This window comes from Haliotis asinina, chromosome 13 (genome assembly GCF_037392515.1).
Source record: "Haliotis asinina isolate JCU_RB_2024 chromosome 13, JCU_Hal_asi_v2, whole genome shotgun sequence".
NCBI classification, from domain to species: Eukaryota; Metazoa; Mollusca; class Gastropoda; order Lepetellida; family Haliotidae; genus Haliotis; species Haliotis asinina.
This window is the reverse complement of record NC_090292.1, coordinates 46,003,372-46,020,045: the sequence shown is the minus strand read 5'-3', so window position 1 is coordinate 46,020,045 and position 16,674 is coordinate 46,003,372. Positions and strand designations below refer to the sequence as shown.

Below are 16,674 nucleotides of genomic sequence, written 5' to 3'. Positions count from 1 at the left end.
TGAAAAGATTGATGACATTAGTTTTATTGATTACATTGGTAAATTTCATATTATATGTTTGACTGAGACATTTGTAACCAGCATCTCCTTCAGTTGGCTGGATGGGTATGATGTGTTTTATAGCCCTGCCGTCAAGTTGTCAGATCACGGTAGACTGTCAGGTGGTGTTTGTATTTGTATTCACCATTCGCTTAGAAATATGTATAGACAATTAGCATCTGATATCGATAATTTCATCTGTATCAAATTCTTAAAGGAATTGTTTTCACTTGATAAAGATTTGAATTTAATGTGCACTTATATCCCTCCTATTGGTTCAACATATTATAAGCATACGAATCGCAAATGTAATATTGAACAACTGGAGCAATATCTACTAGCGAATCTCCCTGACTTTGCTGAAAGTCACACTGTTATCTGTGGAGATCTGAATGCCCGCACAGGAAAACAAAACAATGTGTGCCTTAGTCTTGATGATGATGATAATATGAATCATATATTTCAAGCGAGCGCTGACAGTGACTTCTATCCTATCGATGATCGGAATTCTCACGACAGTGTTGTTAATAACTTTGGTAATTTGTTATTAGACTTATGCTATTCCTTCAACCTTTTCATAGCGAACGGTAGAGTATATGGAGACTCGCAAGGCGAATATACGTTTCATGGGCAACATGGATCAAGTGTCAATGACTATTTTATTGGTTCACCAGATTTCTTTCAATGTATTAACTCGTTAAATATTGGAGACAGAGTAGACTCCGACCATTTACCATTAGAACTGACTTGCCAGTTTCCCAATATGAACAGCTCAGATAACAATAGCCATATTGATGATTATAAAGAAAAGATTGTTTGGAACGACGCCTTCTGCGAAACATTTCTAGATAATTTGAAAAGTAAATTATTACTTTATAATGACCGTCTCTTATCACAGCTCGAGTTCGATCTAAAGGGAGCTCTAGACGAGTTTGTCCATGTCATATTAGTTTCAGCAGACTGTATGAAGAAAAAGATTAAGCCTTTTAAGCAAAATCATAAAGCACCCTTAAATGACGAGTGTAAAACTGCACGACGAGACGCGCGTAAAGCACTTAGACGTTTTCGGTGTAGACCCTCGGAGAGCAACAGATATTATTTTTGTAAAATGAGGAACATGTACAAAGCTTCATGCAGAAAATTCAAATCTAACCTGTGTAATAAAAGACTGAACAGATTGAATGATTCTATCAACAATACTACTATGTTCTGGAAACAAATTCGTTCATTTAGAAAGAGATCAAATCCAAAAAGTAATATTTCAAAAAGTGAATGGATGACGCATTTCATGAGGGTTTTTTCTAATGATGCCGTTTTTCCAAGTGATGGTTACACATTCGATGATGATAACTTCCCTTCGAATGAATTTGACACTGTTGATCAAATGATTTTGGAAACGCACATTTCAGTTGATGAGATTAAGAATGCTATAAGTAGCTTAAAGAGCGGAAAAGCAGCTGGTCCCGATAACATTATAATCGAAATGGTTAAATGTTCTCAAGCCGTGTTAATGCCCTTCATCCATAAGTGTTTTAATACTGTATTCGAAAGTGGTTCGTTTCCCGAAAGTTGGTCTCGTTCAGTCATTATACCTATACATAAAAAAGGGACTCAAGACAATCCAGATAATTACAGAGGCATATCTTTAATGAGTGTTATTGGGAAAATATTTACAACTGTTTTAAACAAAAGAATTTCAAACTGGTCAAATATGAGAAACTTAATTCCTGAATGCCAGGCGGCTTTTAGAAAACAATATTCAGCCATTGATCATATCTTTACATTATATGCGATAATACAAACATGTCTGTCGCGTAATAAAAACAAACTCTATGTAGCATTTGTTGACTTTAAGAAAGCCTTTGACTCTGTGGATCGTTCTAAATTATGGTACTGCTTACGAAAATCTGGTTTACAGGGGAAAATGTACACTATTTTAAAATCTATGTACTTGAATATAAAATCATGTGTTCGTTGTGGTGATGATGTCACCGATTTTTTTGACTGCCCCATGGGAGTTCGGCAAGGGTGTATTTTAAGTCCTATATTGTTCTCCTTCTTTATAAGCGAACTGTATTATGATATTTCTAATTCAGGCAAACATGGTGTGCAAATGGTTCCAGATATTATTGAAATTTTTATCCTCCTTTTTGCCGATGATGTAATTTTAGTGTCAGATACTATTGTTGGTCTACAAAACCAACTGAATATTTTGGAATGTTATACAAATGAATGGAAATTATCTGTAAATTTTGAAAAAACAAACATAGTTATCTTTAGAAGAGGGGGCCCTGTGGCCTCTAAAGAAAAATGGTTTTTGAATGGCAAACCTCTATCTGTTGTTAACCACTATACCTATCTCGGACTAATGTTTTCTCATACCATGAACTTTAAAAAGAGTGTTATAGATTTGAAATCACGTGCTAAGAAGGCTCTGATTAACGTTATGTCAGTCTCCCAAAATATTGGAATTTTAACCCCGAAAATATATTTTAAATTGTTTGATGCACAAATTCAACCGATTATGCTCTATGGTTCTGAAATTTGGGGATTTCAACGTTATGAATGCCTGGAGAAACTGCACCTTTTAGCATGCAAAAGATTTTTAAATGTAGCGCAAGCAACACCATCTTGTATGGTTTATGGAGAATGCGGTAGATATCCGATCTATATAAATTCTCAAATCAGATGTCTAAAATATTGGTTAAAGATTCTTGGAATGCATGAACAAAGAATCCCAAAACTAGCTTATAATATGCTTGTATTTTTAGACGCTAGGGGTAAGACAACATGGGCTTCCTATATTAGAAATCTCTTGTTTTCTCATGGCTTTGGATTTGTTTGGCTAAATCAAACAGTTGGTAATATCAGTCTATTTCTTAAACAATTTCGAGATCAATCTGTAAATATGTATTATCAAGAATGGCATTTCTGTCTAGACAACAGTTCGAGATATCAGTTGTATAGATCTTTTAAGAGCTTAATCCAACCAGAATTATATCTGTCTGTATTGAGATCTAGAAATATCAGACGTATATTTGTAAATTTTCGATTGGGCCTATTAGACTTATCAGTCAATAAGGGCAGACGACTTTTAATAGAGAGACATTTAAGGTTATGTCCATTATGTAACTCGGCCATAGAAGACGAAATCCACTTCGCTTTTGTGTGTCCACATTACACTGATTTAAGAAAAAAATATATCCCAAATAACTACCTGTTGAAATATCCATCAACTGCATATACTTCCATTCTGTCCTCCAAAAATGAAAATGTAATACGTAATCTTGCCCTCTATGTGAAACATGCTGTTAACCTTAGAAGCAATATTTTATCTGCACTGTAAGTTCTTCCGTGAAATGTCTGTAACATGTGCTAACAATGTACTTGTATTACTTGTATATGGGCCGGAGGCCTTAAGTACAATAAATATCTTTGTCTTGTCTTGACAGTGTGTGACTGATCATACTAGTTATGGCACTGTAATAATTAGTCAAATTAAACAATCAAAACATTGAACATCCAGTTTCCTAAATAAAGTTATTTGGTGATTATCTAAAACAAAAAATCAGTGAAACATTCATTTCTGTATATTTTTCAGAACTGGTATGACAAATACAGAGATTAATTTTGTTGATTTATTTGTTACTTTGACAGTTTGAGGCAGATGATCCAAACTTGGATATATTTGTTACTTGTAACCCTTTCTTTCATTACAGATGAATCAAAGAATTTTGTTACAATTAAACAGTTTTTGAAATTTATTTCACATATTTTCTTTGAAATAACGTAGAGTGTCTTTGGCATAACGATACTGTCTTTCATATAAAAGGACTGGATGCTTTATGATCAAAAGAGTAAGACATTGTCAGAAATCAATCAGAAATATCAAAATATTCTCTTCAAATCGCCTTCAGTGCAATATTTTTATGAGAGACTGTTGAGGGGATATCAAGAACATTGAAAAGTACCAGCAGATTTTACTTTTTCATCTGACACAGTGTAGATCAGGTTTATTTCATAAACATGCAATCATAGAACTGAATTTTTAAGTGTGTGTAACAAAATAACAGGTAAAGTAGAATTTGCAATGCAAAATCTTTAGGTATTTTAAAGAAAAAATATAAGTATTATTGATGTTACAGAAAAGACCGCGTGGCTTCGACGTAAATAGTGTAATTAGTCTCCATGAAAATATTGAACATAATTAAGCCTCAAATAATATTGATATGTGAACCTTAACAATGTAGTTTGTCATTTGTGAAAATAGTGATTGATTATTTTGTATTTATATACACCTGGAAATTAATCAAGCAACACCCCAATTTTTTCTATTGGAGCAACTTTGAAGTGTTCTGACAATCAAAATATGCCGGGTTGATATAGTTTGACACTTTTTTATTCAACAGACGATCTCTGACAAACAACTTAAAGGGAAAAAGTATCAAGACTTTGCTTTATTGCAACGAAATCCAAATTCTTAAAACTGTCTTAAATTCATGAAAAAATGGACACAATTTACTATTCATCCACAGACGTTGTTGTCAGGTGTATTAACACAAATGTCACATGGAAAGAAAGAACAGTCATCTGAGAGTCTGCACACCGACTTTCATCAATATCTAGTGTGTCCTCCCTGCGCACGCACCACCGATTCCAGGCGCCTCCTCATTCCTTGGATGAGTCTCCGGATCTGATTCTGGGGGATCCTGTTCCACTCCTCATGCAGGGCAGCCGTCAATTCGTTGAGATTATGGACTGGTGGGTCTCTCTGCCTCACACGACGGCCAATAAAGTCCCACAAATGTTCAATGGGGTTGAGGTCAGGGCTCATGGCAGGCCATGGAATTCTGTCAATTGCATTTTGCCGCAAAAAATCATTTACAGCATGCGCCCTGTGAGGTCTAGCATTGTCGTCCATAAATATGGGTCTCGTTGCCAGAGGATGGTTCTCAAAATGAGGTACCACAGCCCTGTCAAGAACCTCCTGTTGGTAACGAACACCGTTAAGGTTGCCACGGATGGTAATGATATCCAACTTGCAGTTCATGGAAATGCACCCCCATACCATAACGGAACCTCCCCCAAAGGCCACAGTCTCCTGGATGTTCCGTGGAGCCATTGCTGTGTTCCTCTGCCTCCAGACCCGAGTACGACCGTCCACCATGTGCAGCAAGAACCGGCTCTCATCTGAGAAATGGACCTTCCTCCAAGAGGCAATGTTCCAGTGCAAACGGTCATTACACCAGGCCAGTCGGGCTGCCTTATGGGCTGGAGACAGTCTGGGTCGCTTGATTGGCCTCCTTGCCCGGTATCCTGCAGCTTTCAGACGATTCCGAACAGTCCTGTTCGAGATGGGTCTCCCTGGAAGCCACTCCTGTCTCAACCGAGAGCTCGAGTCGAAGGACCTGCGCCGTACAAGTCTCAGTAAAGCTCTGTCCTCCCGGACTGTGGTCTTCCTGGGTCTTCCTGGTCTAGGCAGGTCTTTAACTTCATTAGTGGCCCGGTATTTTTTCAAAAGTTTTGAAATTATGGAATGATGTCGTCCGATTTGAGTCCCGATTTGTCTTAGAGACATACCAGCATTCCTCATGCCGATTATTTGCCAACGAGTGGCCTCTGATAATTTCCTACGTGCCATGACATTGAAATGAATGAAAAACCGAATGCAATCGACAACCTGCGCTTGTAAACACCCCAGGGAAAAAGTGCATTTTTCGAAAGTTGAGGTTAAAGCAATGCACGTGCGCTGTGCAAGCTTCACGCGCGTCATATCAACCCATGAAAAGCTCATGCTGTATGTCAATACATCAAAATTGAATAATCAATCATCAAAATTACTTCGTTAAACTTTGTTAAGTTTTTATGTGTCTTTGAATTTGGTGTTGCTTAATTAATTTCCATATGTATATTATGTTGTCTTTTGACGCAACTTTTGAGAATGGCTCATGTGCGGATTGTCGTTTGTTCAGAGATCATTGTCAGTGACCGGTGTATTATGTAAGTTCCACTAAACCCTTAACAGTAGCCGTTGTCTGATTGGTCAATTAGACTGGACGGTTACTTGACCCGACCTCCTACTAGTTTTCGTTAGACCCCGTGTAGGAGTGTAACGAATAACGCTGGGGCGAAGTTTACTTTGACTGTTCCTGTGGATAAATAACGATTATGTTTGTTGATAGAGAAATTTTCTGGTATATTTGACATGGTATATAAATGCGTCCAGGAATTTTTCTCAGAATCCATGAGAACAATATTTGTTCCAGGTCCAGGGTTGGGCTTTGTTGTCTACCCAGAAGCCCTAGCACAGCTTCCGGTTCCTCAACTATGGAGTTTTCTCTTCTTTATTATGCTAATGCTGCTAGTATTAGATACATTGGTGAGAGGTGTTTGTTGAAATCGAAATCTTTTGTTTTCCCCCTATTACCGGTACAAGATTGTTATATTCCCTATCACAGTAGAAGCAGTCTAAACTAGCACTCGTTGGGACTGAAGAAATAATCCGGTTTAGACAATGTGCTGGATTGTAGAGCTGATGAAAAATGTACAAGCCACGAGAGGGACTGATATTTTATGCCCGTTTTGACAACTTGCCGGATTGGAGACATACCGGTTTTGACAGCTTCCACTGTGTTATTAAATCTATTCGTTATAATCAAACTTAACGCCCAAACTGATACGAAATACTGTATATCGGGACTAGGGAAACATGTCTAAACAATTAAACTTTGGCGAGACATGATTTGCAACGTTGGCGGTGAATTAATTATCCTGTGAAAGATACATTTTTTTTTCAAACTTTATATACATATAACACTGTTACATTGATGTACGTCAGTTCCAGGCCCGCGAAGAACCGCATTAGAATTTGTCTTTAGGAATCTATGCTTGCCGTAAGAGGCAACTAACGGGATCGAGTCGTCAGGCTCTTCAGTAACCCATGGTTGTCGTAAGAGACGACTAACGGGATCCGGATTGACTTTGTTGATACGTGTCATCGGGGTTGAATGGGTTGACACATGTCCTCGGTTCCCAAATGCGCAGATCGATGCCCTGATTGTCCGGTTCAGACTCCATTATTTACATACACCTTGCGTAAAGCAAAATTCACTCACTCACTAAGTCACTCACCCAAGCTTGTCCCAAGAGGCGACTATTGGGATTGACTTTGTCGACACATGTTGTCGGGTCCCAGTTCATTTGCGTAAATCGACGTTCGATACTGTTGATCCCTTGTTGTTTGGTCCACACTCAATTATTTACAGACCGCAGCCATATAGCTGGTGTGAAACTAAACTCACCCACTCACTCCTATCCTGTTTACAGTTTTCAATGGTGGAGACTGTAGCATCCGTCATCTTTGACGAATACCCGTCTCTACTGAAATGGAGAAACACGGTAACGCTTGGCTACTGTTTCGGATCTTTTCTGCTGGGAATTGTAACAACCACAGAGGTATGTATTGGAATGTTGTCCTTTTTGTTTTAGAATACCTTTTGCAGAATATATTTTACCAAGTGGATAAATTGAGAATAGTGTCTACTGATATCAACACGAATTGATAAAGCAACACATTTCCGAGGCTTGCCGAGGCTTGCCGAGGATATTTTTACCTTTATCAACAAGTGTTGATCGGTTTACACAAGGATGAGATTCTATTTATCATCCCTAATCATTCTTCGTAAGATTTCAGTGAAAAATGTACATTATTAGATTGGTAGTGCAACGATGTCATGTCATTGTGACGGCATCAAGTTCATGACGTCATGGCATTGTCAGGGCATTGTCCAAAATTTCATTGTCATAGCGATATCTCCAAGGAGATATCGTCAGATCTCACACAAGCGATATCTCTTGTGGAACACAGTTTTGGATGATAAATTAATACAGTAAGTGTGTTTAAGTTGACCCGTGAAGATCCGTTTGAATTTGACTTGAGCAACTGTCAAAGTAAATTGTGCGCATGCGTCCCATACGCTGTGTTTAGATATGTGATAAAAAGAAATGGCGGTGCGTTCATGCATGAAATGTCTGTTTTTGAAGAGTTTGTTTACGCTTAAGACTTCCAATCCAAACTGAAAGTTCAGGTTCCCCTGCTTTTCATAAAGAGCTTATAATAAAGACGTTTTTTATAATGCCGATTGTTGTGTAATTTTTAACTTTTCAACGAAATTGAATTGTTTGGAAAGTTTTGATAAATATCTTTTTCTGAATAGAAAGACAGCACAATCGCTAACTGACGGTTTAAATACAGCTACCGACCCTGCAGTAAGACCCCCATAGTCACCAGTATGGCGATCTACCTTCAGTCGTTGACAATCTGGAGCTTGTTTGTTATGTTGTACTATCTATGGTTTTAGATTTACACGTTAGTTTTACATCAGTATCTGTGATTTCCTGGTTGCTTTTAATATACGGTATTTTTAGTATGTTGTGGTTCAACTGGTTTTTATTTTCTCGATGTAGGTGTTCACAAATGTATAACAGGTTAACTTTCTATTTTTGTCGATGTGAGTGTTCATACGAAAGCCTAATGCTGCCACTTTTGTAGCACAAAATATTTTTTTTTCAAAGATAGTTCTCGTTACTTCAATTATTTACTCGTTGCTTCGAGTATTTTTTCGTTATTTCAATAATTTTCTCGTAACTTCGAGATTTTCTCGTTATTTCAAATATTTTTTCGTTGCTTCGATTAATTTCTCGTTACTTCGAGAATTTTCAGTCAAAAACTTGAAATTTCGAATATTTTCTCGTTGCTTCAAGTTTCTTTCAAAAACTTGAAATTTCGAGTATTTTCTCGTTACTTCAAGTTTCTTTCAAAAACTTGAAATTTCGAATATTTACTCGTTGCTTCAAGTTTCAGTCAAAAACTTGAAATTTCGAATATTTTCTCGTTGCTTCAAGTTTCTTTCAAAAACTTGAAATTTCGAGTATTTTCTCGTTGCTTCAAGTTCTTTCAAAAACTTGAAATTTCGAGTATTTTCTCGTTACTTCAAGTTTCAGTCAAAAACTTGAAATTTCGAATATTTTCTCGTTGCTTCGATTATATCTTTCTTAATTTCTAAGTTTGATGAAGCTAGCATGTATATTTTAGGAGATCTGCCCCGGTCAAGATGACATCCTCATAGTCACACACACCCTACAAGCTACACCCTACACCACCCGAGTTTCAGTGGTCATAAAACAAACTTTCAGTTCAATAGGGAGGATGCGCACCCTTGCAACATCTTATCTTCCCATAAAGCAGACCTCACAAAAGACAGACCGCTTAAAACAACACACTTTAGGGTTGTTTGCATAAGGCTTAATTAAGCTGATAATAATAACATGTGCCCAGATATGGAAACTATACTTTGTTTTAATTCATGTAATGAATTATGATTTTTATATTAAGACTTTTTATGTTAAAAGTGCTTGAGAACATTCTCAGCTTCTCAAGCAACTCAGTTCTCGACTACTTTTCACTCTAATTACAAGTAAATTAAGAAAGATGGAAATGTGTTGTTACTATACTCTGTAGTGACTGGTAGAAGAACAAACAGAATTTTCATTTTTTTCTCAAAAACACAAAAGGTGAAACATAGAACATACCTGTATATGTGAATATAATTAATATATTTACATGATATCGTTTGAGAAGGCACAGTGTGTCATACATTTGGATAATTTGAGAGTGAGTGGTTGATAATCACATTTCATGGGAAAAATACATGTACAGGTAGAGGGATTCACACAGAAAAGATATTCGTTGTTGTTCGACAAGTGGTGGGCATATTAGTACAACATGGAATTCGTCACATATGGCTTGTTTACAAAGATTACAAAGTCGGCTTTCTTTCAAACCATTCAGACAGCGCCCTGTTTCCATTGGTAACCTATGATTTGTTGTCCTAAATTTTGTCAGTGAAATTCTACTTTGTAAGGTTAATTTAAGATAGGGTTCTGGAATAAGTTCAATTTCATACATTGTGAAATGAAATCCTTTTGATGATTGAGTATTGCTTAAATTCCAAGGTTGAACAGACTGTATACTATGTGACTCCAAGTGAACTCATTAATGGAATAGGGGTGGAGAGCATGGCTGAGCTAACTAGTGTACTCACTGAATTTATCTTACAGGAGGTCGGTCATTTTGGAGTGAACCGCAAATAAGACTTAACTGTGAAATGATACCATATATTCGATAACTTTGAGGATTTGACTGAAGTCAATTTGCTCCAAAAGCATACTATTTTGGTATGAATATCAGTACGAATTGCTTTGCTTCCAGTCTCCACATACAACATGTGGCGAAGCAGTTTTCTTGAAAATATTAAATGAACAATTTCAATAACACTTAAAGTTTCATATGGCCAGAGGTCGTATAACCGTACCACTTCTAAACTTAATGTTGTTTTTTTTATCAGGACACATACCACAATTTTCAACGACACAGCTAAATTAAGCCTTGTGCAACCAACCATAAAATGTGTTGTTTTAAGTGGCCTGTCTTTTGGGGGGTCGATACCGTCCCAAACATATTTCCTAAACTATTCATGATAACTTCATCAGACTAGGAACACGTATCAAGCATGATAGATAGGTTTGCCATTTGGGGTTTAAACCCAGATATGAACCTTAAGCTTTTGCGGTTTCCTCCCAAATGTGACTTAGGCTGTGGATATGAGGGTGTCATGTTGTTCGGAGAAGATTTCCTTAAACTATACATGCTAGCTTCATGAAATTTGGCGCACGTACCAAGCATGATCCATAGATGTGCCATTTGATGGTTATACTCAGATATGAATTTTATTTTTTTGCTGTATCCATGGACATGTGACTTAGGCTGTGACTATGAGGATGTCATCTTGCTCGGAGCAGATCTCCTAAAATATACATGCTACCTCCATCAAACTTAGAAATTAAGAAAAATAAAATCGAAGCAACGAGAAAATATTCGAAATTTCAAGTTTTTGAAAGAAACTTGAAGTAACGAGAAAATACTCGAAATTTCAAGTTTTTGAAAGAAACTTGAAGTAACGAGAAAATACTCGAAATTTCAAGTTTTTGACTGAAACTTGAAGCAACGAGTAAATATTCGAAATTTCAAGTTTTTGAAAGAAACTTGAAGTAACGAGAAAATACTCGAAATTTCAAGTTTTTGACTGAAACTTGAAGCAACGAGTAAATATTCGAAATTTCTAGTTTTTGACTGAAACTTGAAGTAACAAGAAAATTCTCGAAGTAACGAGAAATTAATCGAAGCAACGAAAACAATATTTGAAATAACGAGAAAATACTCGAAATTTCAAGTTTTTAAAAGAAACTTGAAGCAACGACAAAATTCTCGAAGTAACGAGAAATTAATCGAAGCAACGAAAAAATATTTGAAATAACGAGAATATACTCGAAGTTACGAGAAAATCATTGAAATAACGAGAAAATACTCGAAGCAACGAGTAAATAATTGAAGTAACGAGAATTGTCTTTGAAAAAAATATCTTATGCTACAAAAGTGGCAGCATTAGGCTTTCGTATGGCTTTCGTATGTTCATGATTGTTTAACAGGTTTTCATTTTCTCGATGTGAGTGTTCACGAAGGTATAACAGGTTTTAGTCACTGAAACATTGCTGATGTCACCCACCCCACAAAGTATCACTATAACTGTCTTATTATTCACCTATTTCAAGGGGACACCACCAGGGTAGTCCGATTGATAAAGCGTTCGCTCATCACGCTGAAAACCCGGGTTCGATGTGACGCCCATTTTTGATGTTCCCCACCCATGTTGCTGAAATATTGATAAATACGACGTAAAACTGAACTCATTCACTCATTCTCAAATTGTCAATCAAACGATACGTCATTTCAGGGAGGAATGTACATCTTTCAGCTGATAGACTGGTACATGGCGGCCGTCTTCCTCTTCTTTGCTGGTTTTCTGGAATGCATTGTACTTGCATGGATATATGGTGAGTGGGTGAGTTTAGTTTTACGCCGCACTCAGCAATACTCCAGCTATATGGCGGCGGTCTGCTAGACTGCGACTCATAAGGATACGTATCGTGAAGACGTCATACTCATCCAGAACCTTGTCTCCTGGTTTCTGCACCACAGTTATTGTTCCTTGCCCACTGGAAATTAATGTTGGTGCCACCACCAGGCCAACTAGGGCCAGGAACACCCACACTCCCTGGGAAGTGATCATAGTTTTGTCAGTAATATTAGGTCACACTAAAACTACAGACCCATGCAAAAAGTATGTGGGACTTGACGTCATGTCCACAGTGTGTATGAATGCGTGAACTTAGTTTTACACCGCACTCAGCAATATTCCAGCTACATGGTGGCGGTCTGTAACTACTCGAGACTGGACCAGAAAATACAGTGACCAAGAACATGAGCATCGATCTGCACAATTGGGAACCGATGACATGATTGTGCCAACAAAGTCAGCGAGCCTGACCACCCTGTTCCGTTAGTCGCCTCCTACGACAAGCATAGTCGCCTTTTATGGCAAGCATGGGTTGCTGAAGGCCTATTCTACCCCGGATATATGGTATTCATATTATTGGTATCATCATTGAGGGGCGGTGGGGTAGTCTAGTGGTTAAAGCGTTCGCTCGTCACACTCGAAACCCCGGTTGGATTCCCCCTGGGTATAATGTGTGAAGCCCGTTTGACTTTCGGTGTCCTCGGCCATGATATTGCTGGAATGTTGCTAAAAGTTGCTAAAACCATACCAACTCACTGTCACAGCCTATTATGCTTTGTGTTGTGTGACCAGGATCGCTAGAGTGGGAGAAACATTCCGTTGTTCCTAATGTGTAGATCGATGTTCATGATGTTGAGCACTGGGTTATGTGGTCCAGCCTCCGTTATAGCTAAAATATTGCTGAGGCTGACCTAGACAAAAAAACTAATTCTGTGTCTTGGGATCGGGTGGTCAGACTCGCTGACTTGGTTGACACATGGCACACGGTTCTCAGTTCTCTGCACAGATCGATGCTCATGCTGTTGATCACTGGATGGTCTCGTTTGGACCCAATTATTTACAGACAGCCGCCATATAGTTGGACTATTGCTGAGTGTGGCGTAAAACTAAATACAATCACTCCATCTGATTGTATTGTCTTTCTAATTAAACTCAATGTGTGTCGAAATTTCCTAGGTTATCTAGAACTAAAGTACTTCAGATGAACTGACGCCTGTCCCTTCAGTGTTGCAGTATGCATGTTTACAAATATGTTACGTGTTGTATGTTTTGTAACAGGGGTGAATCGACTGAGTGCAGATATGGAACTGATGACTGGCCGACCTACACCGTGCTTCTTCCGAGTCACGTGGCGGTACGTCACACCAGCAATGCTCCTGGTACGGTTCTGCATGATGACGACACAGATTTTGTAAAAATCAAATCTGAATTCCTCTCAGGCGACCTGTAAGAACTGGTCCTCCCATCTTGTTGGATGTGTTAAGTAAGGTAGTTTTGTGTTTTGGGACCAGTCATAATTTATGGCTCGTATATCCATTGACATTGGAGTTTTTAGGGATAAGGTGAACACCCAATCGTCTGGAAAGGAGAATATATCAGTAGTAGAATAAAATAGATTTTGGAATTTTCCCGATCACGTGGCAGACGTGAGACCGTGGAATGATGTAACTTTTAACAAATTAGAGGGATTGAATATGGTCATGTGACAAGGTTTGGATCAGGTTCCACCACCTTTAAAAGAGCAGTGTGAGCGCATTTTACACATTTGGCAGAACGTTCGAACGCCAGGATTGTACATTTCCATAGTTGGGATAGAACTATGTGAGTACAGAACTTTGTGTTCAGTGATTCCTGGCATGTCATGGTGCCAGTACATGAATGCTATGTGTTAGTTGGGAGTCCCGGTCGTCAGACCCCTCATTCCCAGATGTAGCAGCCCGGACGGACCAAGCGAGTATGCAACCAGAGTTTACATCACCCCTGACAGGTCACAACGGCCATCGTAACAGTTAACTGGTACTAGGGTTACTAAAACCCAAATCGCCAGTTACGACACTGGTCTAGGCCGCTGCCAAACAGCTGGAACAGTGCTGGAACACTCAAACAAAAAGGTAAAATTCAATAAAGTTTATGAAATTATTTTCTTGAGTGTTTCAGATTGTTTTCATATCTACTCTGACAAAATATGTGCCCCCGACGTATGGCAACTATGTGTATCCTGACTATGCTGCCTCCATCGGCTGGTCCATCGCCATCATCCCGTGCATCCCTGTTGTTGTCATGATGTTTGTGACCATTTACAATGAGGACGGCGCCATATTACAGGTAATATATCTGCGTGTGATCTTTAATGGTTGACCTGCTGAAAAATATCAGATTACAAGAGCTATAACCGCCGCCTTTACCATTATCCCAGCAACAGCAAGGCGGCGGACACCAAAGACGAGCTTCACACACTGAGAGGAATCGAACCGGGTCTTGGGTCATATTGGTCGTATTTCATTGAGAAACATCAGCGCGTTAACCACAAGGCTACCCCGCCGCTGTAGATATAGATGCACCAGATCGGAAATACACAAGAACCAGTGTGAAAATAAATTCCATTATCACAAAGTGCTGTAATTGATAAATGAACGTAATGGACAAATCACAAGCATGCCTTGCCATCCACACAGTTTAACGCGTGTACGTTTGAAGTGCAATTGCTACCCCGGCAAGAACGCTAGTTGTATTTCTGAATGTTCAACAATGTGGAAATTGTTGATAATGTATACAGATCCTGTGCTGGGATTCGAACCACGGTCCTTCTAATCCGAAGTCCCACGCCATGTGAGCATGAAGAAAGAGGTTAAACTGATCAAGCTGCTGATGTGATACTGATGTCATCTGCAGGATGACTCCGCCCCTACATGCCCTTTAATTATTGTAACAGATCAAATGGTATATTTAGTAAATGAAACGAAAGTGGGAAGCCACTAACTTTAGGCTTGTGGTTACACTAAAACACACAACCACTAATCGCGCCAAAAATATATAAAAGGTGACAATCACCTGATAAAGGCGTATCAACATACAGGGACATGTCTCGTTCCTCCGTTGACATCCACAATTTTACCTTTCATGTGTATCACTTACAAGACGAAAAACAGTTCAGTCTGTGATAAACGAAGTTCCCTGTGTTCCACAGAGAATCATCAAATCCCTGAGGCCTGCTGAATCCTGGGGACCGGCGCAACTATCGTATCGGGAGATGTATTTCACACAAAATCATCCAATCACGGAGAACAGCTGAATCCTGGGGCCCGGCGCACCTATCGTATCGGGAGATGTATGTCACACAAAATCATCCAATCACTGAGACCAGCTGAATCCTGGCGACCGGTCCATCCATCATATCGGAAACCGTATTTCACAGAGCATCATCAGATTTCTGAGGCCAGATGTATCGCAGGGAACAGCCCACTCATCATATCGGAAACTGTATCATTACAGACACATCTTGACCTTTCCTATCTTGATATTTTGTCAGGATATCCATCACCTTTCCTATCTTGATATTTTGTCACGATAGTCTTCTATCACCTCGTGTGTGTTTTAACAGCAGAATATGTGTTTCAATGTAAGCTCTGGCTGCACTTGGGCTATTCACCAGAAAGTAAGGAAACTGTATACATCCTACTTGGGATCCCTGAAGGAAGCAGAGGTACTGTTAGTCCACATGGCCCCAGGCTTAGTGATGTCACCTGTCTTAGTGGTGATGTACAGCCCTCTGTTATACTGTCCCTCGGTGACGTTTTTAAAGATGCAGCAATAACAGAACTTGTTCCAGTCACAGCATGGCTGAAATATAGCTAACGCGACTTTGAATTTTAACTCACTCACACATCCTGATGACACCTGATGACACAAGATGACACCTGATGACACCTGATGACACAAGATGACACCTGATGACACAAGATGACAATTTGAAATCCATGCTTGCTGAAGTGTAAACACAAGTGTAATCAAGTATTATTGATTTGATTTTGATTTTAAAATAATAATTCTCTTATATGGCGCCAAGTATCTATCTGCCCCCTGGACACTGTAATCAGAATTTGATTATTTTTACCCCGGATAACCCAGATCTTATTATTATTACTAACCAAAGCAGCCTGTGAGGCGCTATGCTTCTCGTTCCGTTTGCTCTACTGTTACACGTTGCATTTCGTTCACTGCTATATGTTGCACTTCGATGCACTTTACTGCTTCATGTTGCATATTTCAGAGCTTGTTGCACAAGACTACCTAGACTTTGTGTGTGGCAAGACTAACTCGAATATGTGAGTGGGAAGCCTACATTGACCTTTATTGTGGTACGATTATCTTGAATATGTGAGTGGCAAGCCTACCTTGACCTTGTGTGTGGCAAGACTAACTCGAATATATGAGTGGCAAGCTACACTGACCTTGTGTGTGGCAAGACTAACAGGAATATGTGAGTGGCTAGCCAGCCTTGACCTTTCTTGTGGTACGACTATCGTGATAATGTGGGTACCAAGACTACCTTGACCTTTATTGTGGCAAGGCGATGTTGAATATGTGAGTAGCAAGACTAACTTGACCGTTATGGAGGCAGGACGATCTTGCATATGTGGGTAGCAAGACTACCTTGACC

At 38.9% G+C, this 16,674-nt stretch overlaps 1 protein-coding gene across 1 annotated transcript in view; it reads left to right on the top strand.

Annotated features, from left to right (window-relative positions):
* LOC137259595 (sodium- and chloride-dependent glycine transporter 2-like) overlaps positions 1 to 15,306 on the top strand; it is a 33,297-nt gene extending 17,991 nt beyond the window's left edge. The window contains exons 9-14 of the mRNA XM_067797213.1: positions 6,306 to 6,418; positions 7,366 to 7,494; positions 11,892 to 11,991; positions 13,293 to 13,393; positions 14,172 to 14,339; positions 15,202 to 15,306. Coding sequence (XP_067653314.1) covers positions 6,306 to 6,418; positions 7,366 to 7,494; positions 11,892 to 11,991; positions 13,293 to 13,393; positions 14,172 to 14,339; positions 15,202 to 15,306 — 716 coding nt within the window. The remainder of the gene's footprint in view (positions 1 to 6,305; positions 6,419 to 7,365; positions 7,495 to 11,891; positions 11,992 to 13,292; positions 13,394 to 14,171; positions 14,340 to 15,201) is intronic.
* The last annotated feature ends 1,368 nt before the right edge of the window (positions 15,307 to 16,674 follow it).